General features: G+C 54.0%; 1 protein-coding gene and 1 long non-coding RNA gene across 6 annotated transcripts in view; one reads left to right on the top strand and one right to left on the bottom strand.

Annotated features, from left to right (window-relative positions):
• Positions 1 to 24,799, bottom strand: part of TMEM268 (transmembrane protein 268) — a 25,854-nt gene continuing 1,055 nt past the window's right edge. For 2 of the 5 annotated variants that reach the window (XM_055301949.1, XM_055301948.1), the window contains exons 2-9: positions 20,682 to 20,859; positions 16,237 to 16,364; positions 13,444 to 13,554; positions 11,973 to 12,122; positions 8,216 to 8,326; positions 6,124 to 6,204; positions 4,610 to 4,795; positions 1 to 697 (exon numbers count right to left, since the gene is read on the bottom strand). In XM_055301949.1, coding sequence (XP_055157924.1) covers positions 518 to 697; positions 4,610 to 4,795; positions 6,124 to 6,204; positions 8,216 to 8,326; positions 11,973 to 12,122; positions 13,444 to 13,554; positions 16,237 to 16,364; positions 20,682 to 20,790 — 1,056 coding nt within the window. In that variant the 5' untranslated portion in view covers positions 20,791 to 20,859 and the 3' untranslated portion in view covers positions 1 to 517. The remainder of the gene's footprint in view (positions 698 to 4,609; positions 4,796 to 6,123; positions 6,205 to 8,215; positions 8,327 to 11,972; positions 12,123 to 13,443; positions 13,555 to 16,236; positions 16,365 to 20,681; positions 20,860 to 24,799) is intronic. The other 3 variants (XM_055301952.1, XM_055301951.1, XM_055301950.1) reach the window with 3 other exon arrangements.
• LOC129494823 (uncharacterized) overlaps positions 23,753 to 24,799 on the top strand; it is a 5,446-nt gene continuing 4,399 nt past the window's right edge. The window contains exon 1 of the long non-coding RNA XR_008661413.1: positions 23,753 to 24,448. This is a non-coding gene — a long non-coding RNA (uncharacterized LOC129494823). The remainder of the gene's footprint in view (positions 24,449 to 24,799) is intronic.

Genomic DNA, 24,799 nt, shown 5'->3' on the forward strand with positions numbered 1-24,799 from the left:
TTAAAAGTGAAGAAGGTTCTGAGAATTTACTTCTGTCCTCCATATTAGGAATTCTAGAGGCCCAAGGCAAGGTACAAAGAACAGAGTCCTCTCCAAGGCTCAGTTTCCCCATCCGACATGAAGTAGCTGAAGACGGGAGCAGCATCTGGACACGAGCTTTGGACACGTGGTTGGGTCCTCTTCACATTTCCTGGGCTCCGCACACAATGAAAGGCATGGGAGGGTGGCCTTCCATCCGTGCTCCCGGTTCTAAGCAGCACAGAGAGTAGTTTGGAGCGGGACCAGCCTGGCTACCAGCAGCTTCTGGGGTCAGGGGTCAGCATGGGATGTCCACAGGCATTTCTGTGCGGAGTCCTAGAGTGAGCACGATACCCCCGCTGACGTGACCGACGCTCTTCAGAGAACTCCCAGATGCTTCTCTCCTCACCTGGGGCTCGCCTTCAGCCACCTGGGGCTCCCAGTCTTCCCGATGTCTCACCTTCAGGCTTGCAGGATGCTGGGTGCCTTCCTCCCTAGGTCACCTGGCCAGGAATGGGCAGCACCCGGTACCCAGGATATGGGCTTCTATGAGCTGACAGGGGCAGGGAATCCTTGCAGAGTCTGTGTGTCGTGTCCCCACAGCCTGGGGGAGCTGCGAGGTCACCAGGAGCCGGATGTAATAGCCACCAAATACCGCCAGGAGCTGCTGGGCCATTTCCTGGAAGAGGCAGGGGAGCGGAGTGAGGGCCACCGAGAAGCATCTAATGCACGAGGGGAAAGCCAAGTGGTCCTCACACCCCTGGACCAGCAGTGATGCTCACTGGGAAGAAACGTGCCAGGTCCTCCCCTGGGGCTCTTGGGAGATGCCTGGACTGGCCCCCAGCTCTGCCACTCATCCCATGGGGTGCCTGCAGCCTCAGCTTCCCCACCTCCAAGGTGGGAGACCTAACCGCTCGTGGGCAACAAGAATAACCACAAAAAAGCTATGGGGCCTCAAAGCTAGAGAAGTTACCACTGATCTATACCAACCGATCACACACATACGCGCACTATTTCCAGAGTCAAATGACCACAAGGCTATAAAGTGCATGAGATCAACATAATACACTCAAATAAAAATCATTAGTAAACAGGGGTGGTCGGGCAGCCTGGGAGGCTCAGCGGTTTAGCACTGCCTTCAGCCCAGGGCATGATCCTAGGGTCCCAGGATCAAGTCCCATGTAGGGCTCCCTGCGTGGAGCCTGCTTCTCCCTCTGCCTGTGTCTCTGCCCCTCTCTCTCTCTCTGTCTTTCATGAATAAGTAAATAAAGTCTTAAAAGAAAGGGGGGGGATGGGCTGTGGGATCATCCCCATGCTGGCACCTGCTGGATTTCTTTAGACAACTACTCCTACCATATTAAGAGTTTGCTTCTAAAAAAGCAGATTTAGTACAAAAAAAGACAAATACCGTATATACAAGTCTCCTTATCTGAAGCAGATAGAGAAGTAAATTCACAGAGACTGAAAGTAGAACATGATTTCCAGGGGCTGGGGAAGAGGACAAGAGGAAGTTCCTGCTTCGTGAGTATGGAGTTTCAGTTTGGGAAGATGAGAAGGTTCTGGAGATGTCTGCTGCTGATGGTCGCACAACAAGGCGAGCATACTGAAGGCCCCTGAGTCATACCTTTGGAAATGGTTACGGTGGCAAATTTTCTATTATATGTATTTTAGTGTAGTGAAAAAAATTTTAAACAGTAAAAAGAATTTTAAAAAAAAGAATTTAAAAAATTAGATTTAATGCACGCTCTTATCAACACATTTGTCCATTTGTTAGACTGGCGGTTGGGATTCCAGAGATGCTTCAGCCCTGTCGGCGTGGCACTGAATGTTTTTCACAATCCCTTGTGTCCAGTGTGAATGTAATAAAATAAGGCGTGGGTCACATCAGGCTGTTCACGTCAGGGGGGGTTACTGATTAAGACCAGGCTTGCAGGGATGCCTGGGTGGCTCAGTGGTTGAGCACCTGCCTTCGGCTCAGGGCATGACCCCGAGGTCCTGAGATCGAGTCCTGCATCAGGGTCCCTGCAGGGAGCCTGCTTCTCCCTTTGCCTGTGTCTCTGCCTCTCTCTGTGTGTCTCTCATGAATAAATAAATTATTAAAAATAAAAAAAAAAACAGGCTTCCAAATCGAAGGGGCTGACTAGGAATTTCCACCTGGCACCCTATGACAGACCCTGACAAGTTACTTCACCCTGCCCTTTTCTTCAACAGTAAAACAGAGAAAAATCACAGCACCTAATCAACAGAGAGCCTCCCCACCTTGTGCTCAGTGTCACTAATATCACTATTATTATCATTACTCTAGGAAGCAGAAACCACCTCGCTCTGTAGGACTGGAGCCTCTGCTGAGTCATCCTTCGTGCTAGAAACACACTGAAAACCTCAGGTAGTCTCCTACTCTCTAACTCACATTGGCCTCCCGGCCAATCTACTCTAAAATCAAGAGCGTGGGCAGCCCAGGTGGCTCAGCGGTTTGGCGCCTGCCTTCAGCCCAGGGCATGACCCTGGAAACCCGGGATCAAGTCTCACATCAGGCTCCCTGCATGGAGCCTGCTTCTCCCTCTGCCTGTGTCTCTGCCTCTCTCTCTGTGTCTCTCTCATGAATAAAGAAAATCTGGAGGGTATTATGCTGAGTGAAGTAAGTCAATCGGAGAAGGACAAACAGTGTATGTTCTCATTCATTTGGGGAATATAAATAATAGTGAAAGGGAATATAAGGGAAGGGAGAAGAAATGGGTAGGAAATATCAGAAAGGGAGACAGAACATGAAGACTCCCTACTCTGGGAAACGAACTAGGGGTGGTGGAAGGGGAGGAGGGCAGGGGGTGGGGGTGAATGGGTGACGGGCACTGAGGGGGACACTTGACGGGATGAGCACTGGGTGTTATTCTGTATGTTGGTAAATTGAACACCAATAAAAAATTAATTTATTAAAAAAAAGAAAAATCTTTAAAAAATAAAAAAGTATAAAATGATAAATAAATAAATAATAAAATAAAATAAAATAAAATAAAATCAAATCAAATCAAGAGCGTAAGAAGCAAAGAACCAAGGCGAGAAAAGTGTACTTAGAACCCGCAGGGCTGCCTTTTGCCCGTGGCTTTGCCACATTCTCCCTTTGCTCTGTGACCTTGGGCAGGTCAGCTGACTTCTTATTTCACCCAACCCAATGAAGAAGGAAAAACCGTCCCTACCCAGGAGGGTATGCCGACGGACTTTATGCATAAGAAATCGGTTACAAGGTAAGAGGGGATTATAACTATTTCTCTGTCTTTCACAGGTGCTCGTTTCCCCTTGAAATATGACGGTGTGTGGCCCATGCTGAGACTCCGGCACAGATTGCATTTTCCCCAGCGAAGTTATAAAGGGCAGCAGCTTTAAAAACATGCGCACGCACACTTGATATTCATGACAGGATATTATATCGCCATCGGTTTGAATGAATTTGAAAAAAATGATTTAAAAAACCCATCAGATTTAACAGGCTATGTCACATAAACCCGGGCGTGCCACGATAAAGTACACGATCTTATCAATCTTTTCTGCTCTTTAAAAAAAAAAAAAAAAAGTTAGCGGGGGCGCCCAGGTGGCTCAGTCAGTTAAGCATCTGCCTTTGGCTCGGGTCATGACCCTGGGGTCCTGGGATCGAGCCCTGTGCTGGGCCTCCTGCTCAGCGGGGAGTCTGCTTCTCCCTCTCCCTCGGCTCCTCCCAGCTCCTCGTGCTCTCTCTCTCTCACTCTTTCTCTGCCTCTCAAATAAACAAATAAAATCTTTAAAATAAATAAAAATTAAAACGCTCAGTGGGATTCAAGTGAAGAGATTACTATATTTATCATTCTCTCTTTTGATGAGTCCCATTTGCCTGCCGGACTCCCTTCCTCCCCACCAAGGCAAAAGGGAAAGTTTGGGCTGGTTTGGGCCTTTAATCCTCAAATCTGTTGGCTGAAAAGAAAATGCAGGTGCTCCCCTGCATCACAGAACGCCTGAGGTCACGCCTTGGCCTGTGTCTCCCAGTCAGTCTGTCCTCATGGAGGACACAGACTGAAAAAATAAAACACCATGCTATCGGGTATCTGGTCCACCGGCACTCGGTCCTACCCAACAGAGAGCAGGGGCTCTCTGTGACGGGGCTCTGGGGCTGGCTGGGGACACTGGAATCCAACAGAAATGCACACGAGACTTATCTATCTGACTGCAATTTAAGTAGATGGATGGACAGAGGACAGACTGAGAAAGAGATTTTTAGAATGACGCAAATGTTCACCAACACATTCACAGTTAGGCAGGCTATGACCCATCAACATGCAACTAGATATCCCATGGAAGGACCAAGAAGAATATCCAAGATATTTTCTTAAATGGGGAGGGAAAAAACCCAGGAAGTAGAAAACGATTCCTATAAACTGCTTTTTAAAGTGCTACAAGGGAAAAAATAAATATATAATGAAAACCAGCAGGCTAGAAGCTGTGTATGGCCTCTACCAATCAGTGAAGTCACGTTCCCTGGGATTTACAACCTGAGGTCCCGTCCGGACTCCACAAACACCCCGGGGAGGGTAGGGGGCCCCCGACCAGCCCAGCTGCCCCTTACCCCCGGCTCAGCCTCGGGGATAAGCTGGCGAAGCTCAGTCTGCATGAATGGCCTCTCCTCGGGCTGAGGGCCGCCGGGAAGGAGGGGAGCATCCTCCAACAGGTCCTCGGGCCCCTCGGCTGTCTCGGGGCTCACCCCGGTTTCCATGACAACACACAGCTGGCTCAATCTGCTTCTCAGCAAGGACTGCAAAAGAAAGAGAGAGGGGATGTGGATGGTGTCCTTTCAGGTTGGGGGGCATGTCGGAGGCCGGGTCACTTCCTGGACTGGGACGCCGGCCTCAGGAGAGTCGGGAAGCGAGCCACATTCGAGGGGTCAGGTCATTGCCTACAAGGTCCCCCACAGCCTCTGATAGCTTCTAAAGCAACTTTCCTTCCATGCTCTCATTTGCCCTTCGGGGCAGCCCAGGTCACGGGTATCTTTTATCTATCTACATGGTGCAGATGAGCCACGTACAGCTCAGAGGCCTTGCCCAAAGCCACACGGGAATGAATGGGCTGGGACGGGGACAAACTGCAATCTTGACTTCAAGACCCGCTCTACAGCACTTGCGGGGCCCAGGGGAAGGCTGATCCCAGGGAAGGAGCCCAGGGCTCCGAGACAGGAGGCTGCGCTGCAAACCCAGCATCACCTGCGGGCCCCGTGGCCACAATTCGGGCGGCACCGGGACTCCTCAGAGGCTCAGTTTCCCTGTGTGGGGGATGGAGTAAGAGCACGCTGATCATAAATGGCAGGAAGGCCTTCTGGACGAGAGAAAGTCGTCTAAATACCTGGTACGTTCCTCTGCCAGAATCTTTACTAGTATTATTACTATTAATCGTCAATATAACGGTCGTGTTATCCATAAATACGTGAGCACTCTCAGAAATGTGGAAAATGCAGTTAGTTGAAAAGGAGCCTAACTGAAATCTAGTGAAGAAGTAATAATTTCCTAGGCAAAACCCACCGCTGATTCCACATAGATCTTCTTCCTTCCAAGTAACTTTTCCTTAGCTATTTTTCCAACATTGAGAAAATGCAATCTGGGGCGCCTGGGGGGGGCTCAGCGGTTGAGCGTCAGCCTTCGGCCCAGGGCATGACCCAGGGGTCTGCTGATCGAGTCTCCCATCAGGCTCCCTGCATGGAGCCTGCTTCTCCCTCTGCCTGTGTCTCTGCCTCTGTGTCTCTCACGAATAAATAAATAAAATCTCAAAAAAAAAAAAAAACCTATGATATTGCTTATTTTTTCATGTAACTAATGACCTATCTTTAACAATTAAAAGTTAATTGTTGGGCAGCCCAGGTGGCTCAGAGGTTTAGTGCCTGCCTTCAGCCGAGGGTGTGATCCTGGAGACCCAGGATCAAGTCCCACATTGGGCTCCCTGTGGGGAGCCTGCTCCTCCCCCTGCCTGTGTCTCTGCCTCTCTCGGTGTCTCTGATGAATAAATAAAATCTTTAAAAAAGAAAATGCAGCCTGTACAATTTGGGCCCTGGTTTATTTTTGTTTGCTTGCTCTTTCGCTGACGGTATCTTACCTCTTGGCTAGTCTTCATCTCTTGAATGTGGTCAGACAAAAACTGCACGCAGTCCTCCAGGTCGAAGTAGACAAACCAGAGCTGGGGAGAGAAGCCACGCCGGCTGAGGCCCAAAGCCAGCCCGACCTCGAACCCTCCGTCCCCGACACCATCTTCCACCTCCGGCCTCGTCCCCGGAGGTCCGCCCTTCTGAGGACGAGCTCATTTTCGCTGATCTCCGGTGGGACGATGCCATTCAGCCCCCTCCCAGAGTCCTCGTACGCAGCAACGCCTCCTGCGGTACAAAGTGGCTTTGTGCGCACACCTGGAAAACGTCAAACCCCGTTCAGAAGGGGGTTCGCTTCCTACAAGGCACTGAGCATCCCAGGGAGATGCCACACCATCCTGGACACCACGTACCCATCTGGGGCTGCCACCTTCATCCTCGGGGGCTGGGGTGCCCTGCTGCCTGGGACCCCTACATGCAGATGGGTGAAACCCCTTCAGTTGCTCACTGCCACCGCTCGAGGCCAGGCAGGCGCAAATCCAACTTGGGTGCTGTGGGCAGGGGTGGGGGGACGGGGTAAAAAGTCACCTCGCCGTTACCCCCCCTTCCTCCTCAATCTTGACGGTCCCCAGAAGGTCAGGGCCAACACGGCCAGGCCGAAGCGCTCCACGTTCACTCGTTACCTCCGGCCAGGTCCACACAGGCCACACACATCACAACTGAAGTTCTGTACGTACGACACTGGTGGCCGTCGCCTCGCGCCCCCAGCCACCGACCGCATCCTCTGGGCCCAGATCTCCGTCCTCCCGGCGACTGACCCAGGAGGCCCAAGGTCGCATCCCTAGTGCCGACCAATCTCTCTCGGCATCTCAGCCCCAAGGGAAGCTTTTTATAACAAATTTCTTTTTTGGCTTTTTATTATGAAATTTTCTAAACATCTACTAAGTGGAGCAAATGAGGTCACTGACTTCGAGCTGCCCCTCATCTTGGGGTGACGGTTCTCAGTTCGTGGCTCCTCTTATTTCACCATCACTCACCCCAGACACCTGCACCCTTCCCCTTCCCCACCCCAGATGTTAACGAAAATCCAAGATACTGCATCTGCTCACCCTAGGATACTATTTGGAAACTGAAGTTGCTTTTTTAGTTATTTATTTTAAAAGATACTCCCCGTTATTTCAAAGGATGTGTCTATTCGTTAGTCACCCGTGCATTGAGCGAACACTTGCGGAGTCACCCCTACATGCCAATCCATAAAAAGGATTTGAGAACAAATGAGGCTAAAAGGATGATGTCACACTTGAACTGCCAGAAATCTTGTGATGTCACGGAGTTCAACACACACACACACACACACACACGGTCTCAGGCAAGATCCCCTTGTGCCCTACACCATCTCGGGTGTGCTGGAGCCCGTAACCCAGGGATCCATGTAGGTCTGTGCCCTGGGGCGGCCCCAGGACCTAGAATAGGGCGGGCCTGGCACATACGAGGCTCTCCATAAATATCTGTAGGATGAACTTGTGCACAAGGAGCTTCTTCCCAGGTCCCGCCCACACGCCCACCCCTGGGCTCCAACCAGGCGAGGGGCCCGGTGAGAATGCAGATGTGGCTCTGAGATCCAGCAGTCCCACCAGGCCAGGATAGGAGACCTGGGCCCCAGCTGTGTCCCAGATCCACTGTGTGACCTCACACTTGTCACTGAAGATCTCCCCAGTGCTCTTGGAACAAAGAAAACAACGGAGCCAGGTGGACGAGGCCTCAGGTCTGACTGCCTCCTCAGGAACCTGGCCAGGGCTCCTCACTGCCCGTCGAAGGCTCCGGCACAGAGGAGGCCCCTTCTGTTTGCTGAACAAATGCTGACTAAGGAGCGTGGCTTAGCCGGTCTCCACGCTTCCTTCCAGCCCCGCCCTGGGCAGGTCCTAGGCTGCAGGTCGGCACCCCAAGGAAGCAGCACTGGGGCAGAGAAAGGGAAGGGCTGCCCTCGCCTGCCTCGTTAGCAGACCCCAAGACACCATGCAGACCGGGGGATCCTGGGGCCGCCTGTCCCCATCAACCCAGTCCTCACACGGGCCCCCGAGCGGAGGGCGCGCCCAGACACAGTACCTGAATCACGCTCTGGCAGCCTTCCACCGTGTCCGTCACCCCCAGCAGCACCCGGTGTCTCAGGAGGGCTCCGTTGGCAGCTGCCAGCCTAAGGTCCGTGTTGGTGTTGGCCTGCAAGACAAATGCCGGCCCCGTGGCAGACGCCCAGGCTGCCAGGGAACTCGGGGGCCCTGACAACATCCACGCACTGTCCCACCGCTGGACGCCACGGGGCGATCCTGGCCTTCGAGACATGTCCATTGCCTCCCCTAGAAAAATGGGACTGCAGGGTTTGGAGACAATAAATTCAATAGTGTCAGAAAGCCCTGGGTTGAGGCCCAGCCCTGCTACCTCCCAGCTGCGTGGCCCTGGACAAGTTACGCTCCTTTCCCGAGTCCTGCTTTCTTCAGCTGCAGCATAAAGATCAAGAGCATCCCTGCCACCCGGGAGCGTGGTGGGCTTGAACTTGACTGTGTGTGTGAAGCACTTCACCCAGCGCCTGGGACGCAGCCCGGTGTGCTGACAGAGACATCTGCAGGAGGGGCGGGGGGTGGACGGGTTCGAGCACATAGTGTGTAAATACGGCACCTACTTCCCAAAGCACCGAGCGCAGCGCCAGGCCCGCGGAGGGGGACTCTGGGAATCCATCTGCCTCTTTTCCTACCCAAACCAATCAGACACCATGGATCCGGTTGGCAAAGTAGATGCTAACTATGCAGGCTGGGGTGGGGAGGAGAGAGGAAGGGCGGGAGGAAAGGTGTCAGGACCCAAAGGGCTGGTTTGGGGAAGAGACCCCATCAGGATTTAGAGATGCAACTAGATGACAACCCCTTCAAGGACCATCACGGTCCCCGGGAGGGCAGGACTCCTGCAGGGAGGCTTTAGGACTGTGAGAAGACCCCATGGTTGTCACAGGGATGGGACGGGCACTGGTGGCACTTAGGACGAGGCCCCGGGATGCCTTCTTCCGAAGGCTGCGTCCCATGAGAGACAGTCCCACCCTCGGAAGGGCAGTCTCCCCACCTCTCCAGGCTCCACGCTCCCCACTGGGTGTGAACGCAGGTGGAAAGTCTACCTACGGTTCTGAGCAGCCAACCCTGGCTCCGTTTGACATGGAAACCTGAAATGGTTTGTTTTGTTTTGTTTTTAATGGGTGTAAAATATACTGAATTTTCCAGGGATGCCACGACCAAGAGAACAGGGGGTGATTCCATTTTGTTTTGCCCGGAGCCTCGGGAAGGGCTGTGCACCCTTTCTGAAACCTGCGCCACCAGGAGTTCAAACCCTGGCTCTGCCTCCCACCACCTGGGAGCCTTGGGCAAATTACCCCCCACCTCTCCGTCTCCATCCCCTCGCCTCCAGAAGGGGAGCAAAACCCCCCGTAAGGACGAAATGAGTCGACGCCCGTAGAGCACCTAGAAGAAAGAACCTGCAGTGCCCGTCAGCTCATGGCATCAGCTCAGAGATGATACGGAGTTGACAACACCGCTTTCCCCTGCGCCTCGTTGGCCACAGACAGTGTTAGGGACTTCCCGCAGGCTTCAGCAGCGTGCTTTTCCTCTGTCCGCGACAAGAGGCCGGGTCTCACGTGCCTTCTCAAAACTTCCAACCCTGAGAAAGGCGAAAACAAGGCAGTGCCCGCAAAGTGCTCAGGCTCCCAAGGATGCTGTGAGATGGCAGGACAGGAAGAGGGACAATGTGGTCAGGAAGGGGGGCTGCGAGGTCCCGAGGGATGAGGCGCCTGTGTGGCCACAGACTGGCTGCGCAACGTCCTGAGCTTTGGCTGCCCCACCGGCAAACAGCGCCAATAATCCCAACAGGTAACGCTACTGAGCGTCTCCGTTACACCAGGTACTGTTCTAAGTACTCTGCACGGATCACGTCATGCAATTCCCCCAATAATCTTATGAAGGAGCTACACCTTTTTTTTTTTTTTTTGATATAAGTTCTAGGCCCAGTGGGGCCTGAACTCACAACCATGAGATCACAAGTCATGAGCCAGCCAGGCGCCCCGAGGGGTTAACTAGTAACCCACCCCCGGCGGCAGAGCCAGAGTTCTTCCTCCTTGTCTGGTTGGCGGCCACGGACAGCAGGTGCCGAACACAGAGCACACAGTAGGTGCTCGTGAAATGCTTAGGACCGGGCAGCCCGGGCGGCTCAGTGGTTTAGCGACGCCTTCGGCCCAGGGCGTGATCCTGGGGTACTGGGATCGAGTCCCATGTCGGGCTCCCTGCATGGAGCCTGCTTCTCCCTCTGCCCCCCTCTCTCTCTGTGTGTGTGTGTCTCTCATGAATAAATAAATAAAATCTTAAAAAAAAAATAAATGCCTAGGACTGAAGGAACCTCAGGGTCCCTGAAAGAGCAAACACTGACGACAGCAGGACCACTGCACACCTGGGGCCCCCGGCAGCACCTATGAGTAAAGAAAGACACAGGGTCTTATTCACCTGTGTGCCACGAACACCAGCCGAACAGGCAGCGGGAGAAGAGGGCAGACGGCCCCCACGGACATTCTCTCAACTGCATTAACGACATCCGCGTCCTTGAAGCACCTGACAGGGCCCAGGGACGTCCCTTGCTCTTGCTAAGGCCGGACACTCTGCTTTTTCCCCTCCCCAAGAGAAGTGGCTTCAAGGCTGCAGGAGCAGCCAGTTTATTATTATTATTTTTTTATATGCCAAGCACAAGAGCCACGGAAGCTTCAACAGAGCCCAAGGGCAGCATTATTTCGTCAGCCTCGTCGCAAAGCCCAACAAAGATCTTTTCAGGATGATTAAGCCATAAAGTTCCTATTTGTCCCTGTGAGCACAGGAACTAAATAGAATTCATACCCCAAAGCCTGACCACATTTCCCAGCATCCCTGTCCTCCGGAGTCGGGCAAGAACAGACCTCCAAGTCCAACTCTGTGCCGGGGGCTGCGGGAGCCTCGGCAGCGGCTGGGGAGGCAGCGGCGGTGTGGAAGGCAGAGGTACGGCCTCGAGGCGCCTAAGTCCTGCTCCCCGGGACCAGTGACTACACCACGTTCCACGGCAAAGGAGAATCAAGGTTGGAGGTAGAATGGACGCTGCTAATTAGCTGACCCTTAAAAGAAAGGGAGATGGTCCCAGATAACCCCAGCAGCTCAATGTCATCACAAGAGGCCTTAAAAGCCAAGAAGGAGCCAGAAGACTCAAAGATGTGGGAAGAACTAGACCCGCCATGTCTGGCTCTGAAGATGGACAATGTGGCATTAGCCCAGGAGTGCAGGTGGCTCCCAGGAACTGGAAGAGGCAGGACATACATTCTCCCCTAGAGGTTCCAGAGAGGACGCAGCCCTGAAGTATGGAGCTCTAAGCTAAGCCACCGCCCCGCTGCGTTGGGTTGAGCCACTACGTGTACGGTCTTCCACACGCAGACCACCGGTGCCCTAGGCTGTTGGCTGAGAACACGGCTGGGGATCCAAGCGCCCTGGTCTTGAATTCCAGCTCAGCCAATTTCTTAGTGTGAAAGGGCTCAGTAAACCCCAAGTGCCCTCCTCCCCCGCCCCGTCCCAGACTCTCTCCAAGCACAGCTCGCTTCCAGAAAAACAACCCACAAGGATTAGGCAAGAAAAACAGAGAGGAATTAACCACACACGTGATTTCATTTCTTTTAGTCCCTGGGCACACGGGCCTGCATGAATTTTCAGGGTTGGAGTAATTCTCGGAGGCAGGGAAAAGAGAAAGATGGGACCTGGGATTCTCCAGCCGGCATGTCCTTCCCGGAGGGAGCACGGCCGGGGTCTCCGGATCATCTCACCTTCCTCTGGTGTCTCTCGAAGATGAGCACGAGGGTCAGGGTCAGGCTCATGGCGGCCAGGGTCACGAGCAGCACACCCACCCAGTGGTTCCCCAGGGCAAACATCTGGCTGGTGGAGTAGATGTTGGCCCACACCACCACATAGAAAACCTGCAAGAGGCCAGAGACAAGCACGATCAGGAATTCCAGAGCTCGAACGAAGCAGCTCCATTCAAAGGGAGACACCCTTTGGGTGCACCCGGTGCCCTCCTCAGAAACGCAGCTCACAGGGCCAGGAAGGGACAGACCGGGGTCTGTGAGGAGGAGCCCATGCTCCTCGTCCATAAGCAACAGTAGAGGAAACAGGTCAGGATAGCTACTCCGAATCCTTGCTTACCCTGATTTTAAATAAAACAGAAAAGGGCAGGGGGCCTGGGAATGAGATAAATTTGATTCAGAAACCCACACTGAGGGGCACCTGCGTGGCTCAGCAGTTGAGCATCTGCCTTCGGCCCAGGGCATGAACCTGGGGTCCTGGGATCGAGTCCCACATCGGGCTCCCTGCATGGAGCCTGCTTCTCCCTCTGTCTGTGTCTCTGCCTCTCTCTGTGTGTCTCTCATGAAAAAAATAAATAAAATCTTAAAAAAAAAAAAAGAAAGAAAGAAAGAAACCCACACTGATCCTTCAACAGCCATGTGTGGCGTTGGACAAGTTATTAGCAATGTTCTGAGCCTCCATCTCCTCTTCCATAAAATGGGGACACTTACCTGCTTCGCAGGTTGTTATAAGGGTTAATCAGACAACAGGTGTAACAGCCTAGCACGTGTTACAGGATTAACAATGCTGGTGGCCACCCGTTTTCCATCCCCGGCAGCAGAGTGGGAGTCAAGAGTACTGTGGGGCCATGCATACGTGCAGACACGGAGCAGATGGGAGTAGCTGAGAGCACAGACGCTGAAACCAGACTGCCTGGGCTCAGATATTGGCTCTGCTGCATGTACCTAGGTGCGTACGTGTGGGTGTGCGCGCACACGTACACACGTAGAGGTGGATGTGGATGCTCACATGTGTGTGCCTTCATGGGTTCACATACACACACGTATGTTTACACACTCCGTGTATATGTGATCAGAGAGGAAATGGACCTATCCGTGGAACAGATCGGGGACCCAAGTTCCAGAGAGAAGACAAGTCTTCCCCCAAGCCAGACACTGAGTCCAAAGTCTCAATGGTGGGTCCGCAGATTCCGAGTCCCAAGCTCTATCCTTAGTAAGCTCCCCCCTCACCCTGGACACAGGGATCTGGTGGCGACTCTCTCCCCGCAGCCGCCCTACACCAAGTCCAGGTCCACATGGCCTGCTCCACCCCAGGCGGCTAGACCACAGGCCACAAGCCCCTCGGCCACACCAGCGGGCCCCAGAACACAAGGCCAGATGGGCAGCGGCACGCGGGGCCGCAGCAGGGCGGGCGTGCAGCCCCCTGCCTCCTTACCACGGCAAAGGCCAGCCGCATAGGCCTGGAGTTGTAGATGATGTATCTTCTCACTTGGGGCTCCAACAGGGCGCTTTCGGCCAAGCTCCTGTACTGGTCGGCAGGGACCTGCTTGGGCCATGCGAGGGAGAGACACCAATCAGCCACAGAGAACCACTCCCACCTCCTTCCTGCACGTAATCATGTCATTTCCAGTTCTTGTGACGATCATGTGGATCCAGACTGCCCTGGAAGGCAGGATGAGGAGCTCGGAGTACTCCAAGAGGCGATCACCGGACACAGCCCTAGGCACCCGGAAGGCTGGGCGCCCAAGGCTCAGGACCTCATGGCGGGCGCATGACAGCCTAACAGTTAAGGTACAGGCCTTGGGGTCAGTAGCCTGGGTCCCAACCCTGGCCCTTCTGTTCATGTCCCATGTGACCTGGGGCAAGGACCCCCACTTCTCTGAGCCTCAGGTACCCACTCTGTCAAACGAGGGTAAGAATACCTACCATGTAGGGGCGACTTGCACGTTAAATAACGTGCCACATGTGCGGTCCTAACGTATATACTATAAAGTAAGTGTATGTATAACATGTACACACACACGGGCACCTTGGGGGGACCCCTGTTCCTCTACTCCAGCGGCTACGTGATACTCTGGCAGACGTGTGCATCTCAGCGTATGTGCACGCAGGCCCGGTGCACGCTCCGTAGTGAACACCTGATACACGGGAGCTGTTGCCAATACTGCGTTATCAAGAACTGTAAATGCAGCCCAAGGTACTGAAAGCTCCCATCTTCCCGCTCCTCTCCCCAACCCCCCCAGAAGAAAATGGCTTAGCAGATAAAGGCTCTGCAAGAGCAGACTGCTTAAGAAAACAGAATTTGACCATTAAAGACAATATTTAGGAACATGATAGAAGAATATGTGAACTGTTCCCGGTTAAGAAAACCCCACCTGAAGACGATTTAAGAATGTTCTGGGCACCGGGGTGGCTCCATCAGTTAAGTGTCTGACTATGGCTCCGGTTATGGTCTCAGGGTCCTGGGATCGAGCTCTGGGTCAGGCTCCCTGCTCCGGGGGGAGTCTGCTTCTCCCTCTCCCTCTGCCCCTCCCACCGCCATGTGCGCGCTCTCTCTCTCTCTCTCTCTCTCTCTCTCTCTCTCTCTCTGTCTCACTCTGCACTCTCTCTCTCGAATAAATAAAATATTTAAAGAAAAGAAAATAAAAGAGAAAAAAGCAAAGTGTTCCTTTGCGCAAAGGCTGACAGGTAACGTGGGACAAGAAGCCAGCCGCTGCGCTGGCGTGGGGTTAGAAGTGTCAATTTGGAAAGTTTCCCTTTAAGTGATAAAATGTTCATTTAGGCAGTCATTCAATTCAATTTGAGGGAAGTAAACTCTAAAATCTTCAGGGTAGGGCAGCCCCGGTGGCGCAGCGGTTTGGCGCCGCCTGCAGCCCGGGGTGTGATCCTGGAGACCTGGGATCGAGTCCCACATCGGGCTCCCTGCGTTGGAGCCTGCTTCTCCCTCTGCCTGTGTCTCTGCCTCTCTCTGTGTCTATGGATAAATAAATAAAATCTTTAAAAAAATAAATAAATAAATAAATAAAATCTTCAGGGTAAAATTAGTGGTGTGTCTTTCCCCTCTACAATCAGTCCTCCCCACGGGGAGCCTGGGTGGCTCAGTCGGTTAAGCGTCCTGACTCCTGGTTTCAGCTCAGGTCATGATCTCGGGGCTCCAAGCTCAGCACAGAGTCTGCTTGAGATTCTCTCTCTCTCTCTCTCTCTCTCTCTCTCTCTCTCTCTCTCTCCCTCCGCCCCTCCTGCTCATGCTCTCTCTCTCTCTCTAATAAATAATCTTTTAAAAAAATAAATAAATGAGTCCTCCCTAGACAGTGCAGGGGAAAGGCCTGGTGATGCTGAGGGCTTAGGGAAGCGAGAACACCACAGCTGTGGGTACCTCGTCACGACACCAATACCTCACAACTTACAGAACGTGTACTACGTGCGCCAGAGACAGTACAACGATTCCTCAAGCATTATTTCACGTCCTCTTCACAAGAAAACCCTGGGTAGTAGGTCTCAATATTGCCCTCATTGTATAGAGGATGGGACTGTCACTCAGAGAGGTGAAGTCGTCTGCTCAACGTCACACAGGCGGTGAGCCGCAGAGCTGGATCTGCACCCAGACCCCTGGGTCTGAGAAGCCTCTGCCTCAACTCAGCATGCTCGAGGGCACTGCGTTATCAGAGAATGAATTCATGCACCTTCCCTTTGAACATGCAGTTCCGTCTCCTCAGATGCCCTTCCTCCTGTCTACCCAGCAAACTCCTATTTTTCCTTCAAGACCCCAGGTCAAGTATCTGCCCCTCCGTGATGCTTTCCAAACCACTGCTCCCCAAGGGGAGTTCATCGCTTTCTCCTGTGAAGGCCTTCAGTGCCCTGTACGTCCTTCTACCTCGACGTTTAGAGCCTGCTGTCCTAAGTTAACCCAGAGTGAGCCCATCTCCCGCCCTGGGCTCTAAGAGCTGTGGGAACACAGGCGCTGGGTCCTGGTCACCTCTACAGTACCCGGCACCCGGCTCGGTGCCTGGCAAATGACGGGCACCCCAAAACACGTATCTGTTAAGTGAAGTAACTGGGAGGAGAGGACACTTCTAATACATCTTCCGTGCGTGCCCTACCACACGGAGCACAGAGTCAGTGTTGAACGAATATTTTGTGAAAAACCGGAAGAATGGATAGATGGATGGGCGGACAGGTGGGCGGATGGAAGGAAAGATGGCAGGGTCTCAATAAAATCAGCACTCACCTGAATGCCCCAGGTCTGCAGTTGCTCTTCTGCGGCGCCCAGATCAAAGGAGATGGGGGCACAGGTATTGTCGATCCGGAGAACCGTGAGGACCTGGCCATTGCGGAGCTCTGAAAGCAGACCAGAAGCTTCACCTGGCTGGGTGAGAACTACTGTGGACGAGCCCAGAGCCTGATGACATCACCTCCTCCGGGCTCTGAGGTCCTTCTCACGGCAAGGAGGGGGCATAGTGGCAGTCCCTGAGTCCCTACGTGAGAAGGACTGAACTTCACAAGAAACCCCCAAGGAGGCAGAATGGGGACCAGAGCGTGGAGGCTACCTGGACACTGTGCAAGACCATATAAGGAAGAAGATTCCAAGAATGAGAGTTGTCCACACAACGAACTGCAGGTAGAGCGGTCCCCATCACAAAAGATACTTAAACGGAGCCTGAACAACTAACGACATGGGGAAGGTGACATTTGTAGGATCACCGCAAAGGAAGCTCACCCCAATACTACACTCCCAGTGGGCTCAGCGTGACTGCGGTGGGCAGAACAATGAGCCCCCAAAGATGTCCCTGCCGTGCTCCCCAGAGCCTGTGAATCTGTTACCTTACGCTGCAAAGGAGACTTAAGGTTACAGACGGAGTTAAAGTTGCTAATCAGCTGGCCTGAAATCGGGAGAGCCTCCTGGACTGTCTGGGTGGGACCGATGTAATCACCAGGGTCCCTAAAAATGGAAGAAGAAGGCGGCCGAAGCATCGGGAGTGATGTGATGGGGGTGGGGAGCACAGAGACGGAGCGCCGCTGCCTTTGGAGGTGGAGGGAGCTTCATGGCCCGAGGAGCCTGTGTGGCCTCTAGAAGCCGGAAAAGGAAACGGATTTTCCCCCCTGAGGTGCTTACGCCAGGGCTGCAGCTCAGTGAAGCCAGCATCAGACCCCCCCACCTCCTGAGCTGTGTAAGAGGATGGATTTGTGTTTCTCCAGCCGCGGTGTGGGTGACAACTTACCACTGCGACCACAGGAAATTAATACACTGCCTTACTGGTCACCCCCTCCCCGGGGTATCTGCAACTCACTCAACATTTCAAAAGCACCAAGTGAATTAAGTCTAACCTCAAAAAACACACCACATCCACCCAGCCGGGTTACAACAGCACCCAAACCCTCCGCACCACCCCCACGGTCAGGGCAACAGCCAGGGGCCTGGGGGCAGGCCGGGGAGGGGAGCAGCGGGTGCTCGGGCCACGCAAGGCTGGGGACTGGATATGCTGGCGCCCCTTCTGTGGGCAGGCCCAGAAGATGGAGCAGCAGGGAAGGCAGCAAACCGTAAACACGTTATGTGCTGGCCAGAAGCGGTCACCTCGGGGGCCGGCTCTGGGCAGTGCCTGAGTCCTTAACCCAAAATGACTCAGTCCTACCTCCTTGGGAATTCCCGGCCCATCCATCCTGCCCCTCACGCAGCCCCTCGCTGGGCCCTGCCAACTGGGCCAACAAGACATCTCTGGATCCCACCCACCTCTTGGCGCGCGCACCCCAAGCCCAGGCCAGGCGACCTCCCCTCGCCCTCGCGTCCTTGGGGCAGCCTCCTCACTGGTTTCTCCACACCTACTGCTCCTGCCTACAATGCACCCTCCACACAATAGCCAGCACGCCTACCGGATGAGACCCAAGATCCTCTAGGGTAAAACTTTCAATAGCTTTTCGGTGCTCTCCTGACCAAAACCAACCCCCTCACTGCACTCTCCCAGCCCTCAGAAGCACCAGCCTCCTGCTAAACTCGCCTCAGGCCACTCAGCTCTGTGTCCCACCACACCAGCCGCCTTTGTTCTTAGAACACACAGCATTCTCTCCCACCCCAGGGCCTTTGCACATGCTGCTCCCATTCCCTAGAGCACGTCCCCCGGGGTTCACACACTTAAATCCGACTCACCATGAGTAGCCCGACTCATTAACCACCTTCTCAGGGAGTCTTCCCTGACACTATACCCTTAACAGACCAAACCCCCAATAAGCCTACTCAGAACTGCTCTTCTCATCCAAGATAAGTACGTATATTTGCAATTATTTTGCTTACGCGTGTATTTAACTAGTTGATCAGAGTCTACCTCGCCCATTAGACTACGTGCTCCCCCAGTGGTTCCACTCACCACTGAATCCCCTGAGCAGGGCTCAGTACCGGGCACTAAACCCTGCTCAGGGAACACTAAATAAAGGTTTGATATATAGATGAACCGACAGGATAGAACTCTGGTCCCCAATCCCAACAGGGTTCTTTTTTTGTGCCCTGGGGTATCACCTATGAGCTCAAGGGTGACACAGTATTTGATCCCCCTGCTAAAAAGAATTTTATTTGCTTTCCTCCTTTTTTTTTTTTTTTTTTTTTTTTTTAAGTCTTTGCAAGAGGCGAGGGGTGTGGAGGCAAGGTGGCGGGGCAGGGAAAGCACAAGCTAGATTGGGTTTGGACTCAAAGCACAGCCCAGCCTCTCGCTCGCAGAGTAGCCCTGCAGAAGTGACCCAAATCCCTGGCCTGCTTCCTCCCTCGGAGGGGGAATCGTATCCACTGCAGAGGATTTTACTGAGAGCTAAGAGGATGAACATAAATGCCTGGGACAACGTAACAGGCCACGACGGTTGCCAGCGTAAAAGCAAGCTTGTCAGGACTCAAAAGTTGCCAACAGAGCAACCCACGCGCACCATTTACTTGTGTTCTTACCCTCCCACACCTGCGCCAGAAAGGATTTAAGGTGACTTCATAAAAAGAAAACAGGCAAAGATAAAATTACAAAATTATATTTGAAAACAAGCAAATGAGAGAAATTGGACAAAAAGAAAGCAAAGGCAGAAATAAGATAGAATCGGATAAAAACAAGAAGAGCTCCCAGGCATGGAGCCCTTGCTGGGCACCAGGCACAGGGCTGGGGCTTCTCGGTCCTAATCTCCTTTGATCCTCTGAGAGCCCCTCAGACAGGGACACCACCATCGTGGAAAAGGGAACAGGGCCTCTGCACCGCGGACAGACCTGCCCAAAGTTACCAGGGGAAATGAAAGTAAGAAAGAGAAGAAGCAGGGCCAAGGCAGTGCCCAAAACGCAGGCGGGCACGCCAGCCGGGGCCACAGGCTAGCCCTGCATTTGGTGGCACAGAGGAGAAAACCCACGGGGACCAGGGGGCCGGGCCTGCGGGACACCAGCTGCTCCCCCAGCCTGGCTCTCTGCACACCCGGGAGACTGTGGCCCCGGCCACGCAAAGATTTTCCAAGGTGTCTTTGTTTGCCTTTCAAACCAAGTTCCTGGATTCTTGGCAATCATCTCTCTCATCTGTTCCTTAAACTGGGAACAGCAAGTCCCCACTTAGAAACACTTTTTTTTTTTTTTACACCTAGATAAGAAAAAGAACTTGGAAAGCTACCAAAGAAGTGGGCAGGCACACACATGTGTGAGCGTGTGCATGCATGTGTGCGTGCGCGCGCGTGTGTGTGTGTATAGCAAGGAGAAGTTTCCTACAAAGGAGCAAGAACTGGCTTGCCAAAACCAGTGGGGCAGAGTCTTCAAAGTTCTAAAGGAAGATTATTTCATCCCGTCTTCTTCTATTGGGGAACGTGTGCGCGTGTGCACGTGTGTGCATGTGTGTGCATCTGTGTGGGTGTGTAAACTGCCTCCCCAATAACAGTCGTAGAAAAAGAAACCTTTGTTCTTCAGTAGTCGGGTTTCAAATGGTCTAGGTAGGCAGCCGCAATTCAAGATGCCCACCCCCAGCCACCCATTCTCTCCGTTCGCTTACTGAGCGTCTGCGGGGGACCGGGCGTGTGGAGGTGTGCGGGGACAGCAGGACAGCACCGTGCCCCTGCCCTCGGGGAGCTTACATTCTAGTGGGGAAGCTGGCACTCAACTCATCGCACAGGCCGTTACTTCGGTGCAGGCTAAGGGAAGTGCGGTGGAGAGAAGCAGGAACCCATCAGGGAGGCCTGACTTAGGATTCCCCACAGAAGGGGAATTTGAGCCGAGCTCTGAAGCACGACTAGAAATTAATCAGAGGAAAGGAGGAAAGGAAAGAGCCCAGCAGGCAGGAGAAACAGCAGATGCAAAGGCCCTGAGGCAGCACCGCGTGCCGGGGGCAGAGGACACGGGCAGCGGGGGCCAGAAGGCAGGCCTCGCGGGCTGCTGCCTGACAGATCTTCACCCTAAGCCCCGTGGGAAACACGGAGGCAGAAAGTGAGAGAGTCTGTTCTGCATTTTTAAAAGCTCTAAATGCCATATAAGTGGAAGGGGCAAGAAGAAGAGAGCAGCTAGGAAGATAGGGCAGGAGGTCCAAGCGCAAGGGGACAGAGAGAATGGGTACAAATGACACACTGGCCTGTAAGTGTCTCCCCAAATCCCCCCATTCTGGGCCCTCCGCCCCCCCCCCATGTGTTAGTGAGTCCAGCTCACATCCTGGCGGGAGGGGGGGGCGGTCACGGCCTTACCTTGGCCCCAGCCCGGAGGACTCCCTCCAGGCAAGGCACTCCAGCCAGGGGAGGCGGTGGGCACGGGGCTGGCGGCGGCGCCGGGGCCCGTCCGTGCTTCGCAGGCCATCGCCGGGCGTCTACTTCCCCTTCCTGGAACCCCGGTTCATCCTGGAGCAGCCGAATGGGCTTCACTTGCCTTCGGAGAACAGTGCGAGAAGCGACCTCAGGCCCGGGCAGGCCGGCTCCTTGGCCCTCTCCAAGGGCAAAGTCACCCCAGGGCCACGGAGCGCCGCCAAGAGCCTCTCCCCGGACTCTGCTCTCTCCAGTCAGGCTGAGGGACACTCTCGGGAGTGAAGAGCAAGAAATAAAACCCTGCTCCGGGGGAGACCTTGTCCCTGGGCTGGGGTCTCCTCTGCTCGGACACGCGGGCACTCACCGGGAGCCCATGAGCTGCCCAGGCATCTGGGGCTTCCGTTCCCCTCCCGAGAGCAGCCCCGGCAGCCAGGCACAGGACCAGAACCCTCATCACGGGGAGGCTTGTTTATGCAAAGCTCCCCAGAAGACGTGACAAAGTACAAGTGAAAAAAGTCAGGATGGTGGGAAATACAGATCACACACACACACACACACACACACACACACACAAATTCGTAATAATAATGATAATGATAACAACCACGAAAAACAAAAATACCCAGATTTTCAGGCAATCAGAGTCCCTGGCAGAGGCAGTGGAAGTCTCTGCTGAAGAGCATGGGCTCCGGGTTCGGGACTAATCAGGCTCCACACTTCTGCAATCTACTAGTTACGTAAGCTTGGGCAAGTGGGTTAGCCTCACAGACACCTGCCTCCCTCTCCTCAACGGTATCTTCCCCACAGGGCTGCTACACAGACTCAGCGGGATGATAAATACAAAAGGATGGGTGACGGCATCTAGGACCAAGGGGGCATCCCAGGAATACTAGCGTTGACCGTTGCTGCTTGGAAGTTTGGCACCGCTGCATTGCCTGAGCCAAGAAATTTGGTTTTGAGCTTCCAGGCGGCCAAAGCAAAACTAGAAATGCTGTCAGGGGAACAGTTCCTGTTACCTACAAGGAGACAGGACACAGGAGGGTGAGGAAAGCAATGCATCTTCCTGGCACCTAGCTCCAAAAGATCTCGGAAATGCTTGCAAAGCCTGGGGAGCTGCTCAGAGACAGCACGGTGACCATGAACATGGCCTTAGGACACCTGTGTCAGGAAAGCAGAAATGTCCTTCGTGGAGATTTTCTCAATGCCAACGCGGAGTCTCCGGTGCCACACACTCTGGCTGGAGCCTGCACGCTTACTCTTCCTGTTATGTGTCCACTCGGGGCCCTAAGAATCATCCATCACCGAGGAAAACCATGCCTAAGTCCCTGGGATGACACGCCGGCCTTGCCAACCATCTCGGTGAAAAGCCCACTAGAACTGGGTTTTGGGGCCATGGTACCTGCCGCTGGTGAAAACAAGTGTCCAGTCGGCACACATCTGCTTGATTCCAAGCTGCTCCGGTCCCCTGAAGAGGGGAGCCTGACTCCAGACCCTCCGCACCCTCCATTTCACTCGGTCTTTTAGAAAGGACCAGCTCTACAAGTGCATAATGAAAATATGGGGTCCCTTGTTCAAAAATGACTCAAGGATTTCAAGCAGAGCGTTAAGCCAGGTGTGGGGGGCATGGCTTTCTAAGTGGGGAACCTGTGTGACCCCGCCGACTGCAGGCACCTGAAGCCAGCTGTGACATTAACCTCCAGAAGATCACTTGGGAGCCCCCTCCACCAACCAGGAATATACAAAAATGAGCCTTTCACTAACAGGTATCACACACCTGCCCTGTACCTGGCTCTGAGGCCAGAACGCAACAAAATGTCAGGAAAAAACAAGGACTTGAACACCCAAGAGCCTGGATCTGAATCCCAGCTCAGCCACTCATGCGCTCTGGGGCAAGGTACTCAACCCCCTGAGCCTTGCTGTCCTCATCTGTAAAATGGCTTCAGGGAATCCCACCTGGCATAGCTGCACAGGGATAACGGAAGGAGACACAGGCATGACAGCCAGTGGGTTGGCTGGAAGCTGTAGGGCCAAGAGGGGAACTCAGGCCACCTGGCTCCAGAGTCCAAGCCCATAATCCCTAGGTTCTGAGCCCCAGGACCCATGTCTGGCTGTCTCTGAGCCTGTTATTTAACACATCTTAAAAAAAAAAAAAAAAAAAAAAAAAAAAAGCACAGTTGAGAGAGGCTACATCTCCCAGGTGTGACAGGCAGCAAAGTCCTGCTGGCCTCAGAGAGGCCATCTCCCCCTCCCCTGCCCCAAGCCCTGCCCACAGCAGGCATCCCTAAATACTGCAGAGCATTACCAGTCAATGGCACCACCCCTTACTTCCTTCCTCTTATCTTGCACCCCCACCCCAAGAGTTAGCATAAAAGCAACAACAGCAGCCCAAGGAAGGCTGCCCTGCCCTTGGCGATGTCTGAAGCCCTTCCCTGCCTCCTCTCGTCACCTCCTGGGCCCACGAGGCAAATATAATCCTCAGGCCCATTTCCAAGGCAAGAAAGCATCTCTGTTTTCCCAGACACCCCAGGGATGTCATAGCTAGCAGCCTACAGCCCAGAGAAGCTGTACCGGAGTCTCAGAAAGGCCTGGGGGACCCAGGAACGCACCCACCCTCCTCCAGGCAGGAGGGACCACCCACAAGCCAGAGCTGCCCAGGTATCCTTCCCCCGTGGAAACTTTCCATTAGTTACAAAACCTCACAAGTAGGCACTGTGGCACTGTCTTGGAGAAGAAGTCCCAGCACCGCAGTCGGCCCAGTTAGCCTCCTGCAAAGTCTCCATCAGAGTTCATCCACTCGTCCGAAATAACACGTAGTGGTTAAGAAGCACCTGTACAGTCCTGCTGTTTTCCGCCCGTGTCACCTGGAGCAAGTCACTCAACTCTCTCTCTCCCTCGAGTTTCTTTACATTAAAGGCAGATAATATGGTAACCGAGGCTAAAAAAAAAAAAAAAAAAAAAAAAGCCCAGGCACATCAATCACTCAGAGAGCACCTGGCAAATAGGAATCACCCAAGGAACACAGCTGTCACTAGTTTTCCTCCACAGACGTTCCCGAGGAACCTTCAAGTGTCAGGCCCTGTGCTTTCTCAGCTCCGACACCAAAAATAAAATCTCAAGCCCTTGGTCAGCCCTCCGTGCTGGGGATCCCATCTGGTGGGAAAGATGAACTCAGAGAAAGAGGACTGAGAGAGATGACCACACAAGGTGGTCGGAGGGGACGGGAGGGGATGGGAGGACTGCTCTGCAGAGGTGGAGACGGGCGGGCAAGACAAGGATCTCGGAGCAGAGCAGCAGAGGCCAGGATGGGTCCACGGAGCGCCCTCTGCACTCACCCTGCAGCCCCTGGACCAACCCAGGCTGCAGAGCGTGGAAGCTGTGGGTGCTGGCAACGCCGGCCCAGGGCAGGGTGGACCCGTCACCCTCCAGTGTGTCCTGGCCCACTGCTTGTCACCCTCCACTGTGTCCTGGCCCACCGCTCCACTCAGCCCTGCAGCAGCCCCAGGAGGGAGGCAGAGCCAGCAAGTGAGCACAGCCCCAGGCTCAGTGGCTCCTGCTCTTCCTTTGCTGATCCTGCATTTCAACCAGACCTTCCAGTCATACTTCTTTTTTTAATGAGCGGGTGAGCCCCTGCAAGGAAGAGTGGTGTCCCTAAGTCCCGCTCAGCAGAGGTCTCCGTTTCTGGGGACAGAATGCCGGGTCTCCCCGGGAACCAGGTGCCTCCTTGGGATGGACAGGCAGGCAGAGAGAGAGAGAGAGAGAGAGAGAGGAAGAGGGAGAGGGAGGGGGGAGAGAGGGAGAGGAGAGAGGGAGAGAAGGAGAGGGAGAGAGAGAGGGAGGGAGAGGGAGAGAGGGAGAGAGGGAGAGGGAGGTGGAGAGGGAGGGAGAGAGGGAGAGGAGAGGGAGAGGGAGAAAGGGAGAGGGAGGGGGAGAAGGGGGGAGAGAGAGAGGAGAGAGGGGAGAGGGGGAGAGAGGGAGAAGGGAGGGGGAGAGGAGGAGAGGGAGGGGAGAGAGGGAGAGAGGGAGAGGGAGAGAGGGAGAGGAGAGGGAGAGAGGGAGAGAGGGAG

This window comes from Nyctereutes procyonoides, unplaced genomic scaffold (genome assembly GCF_905146905.1).
Source record: "Nyctereutes procyonoides isolate TBG_1078 unplaced genomic scaffold, NYPRO_anot_genome, whole genome shotgun sequence".
NCBI classification, from domain to species: domain Eukaryota; kingdom Metazoa; phylum Chordata; class Mammalia; order Carnivora; family Canidae; genus Nyctereutes; species Nyctereutes procyonoides.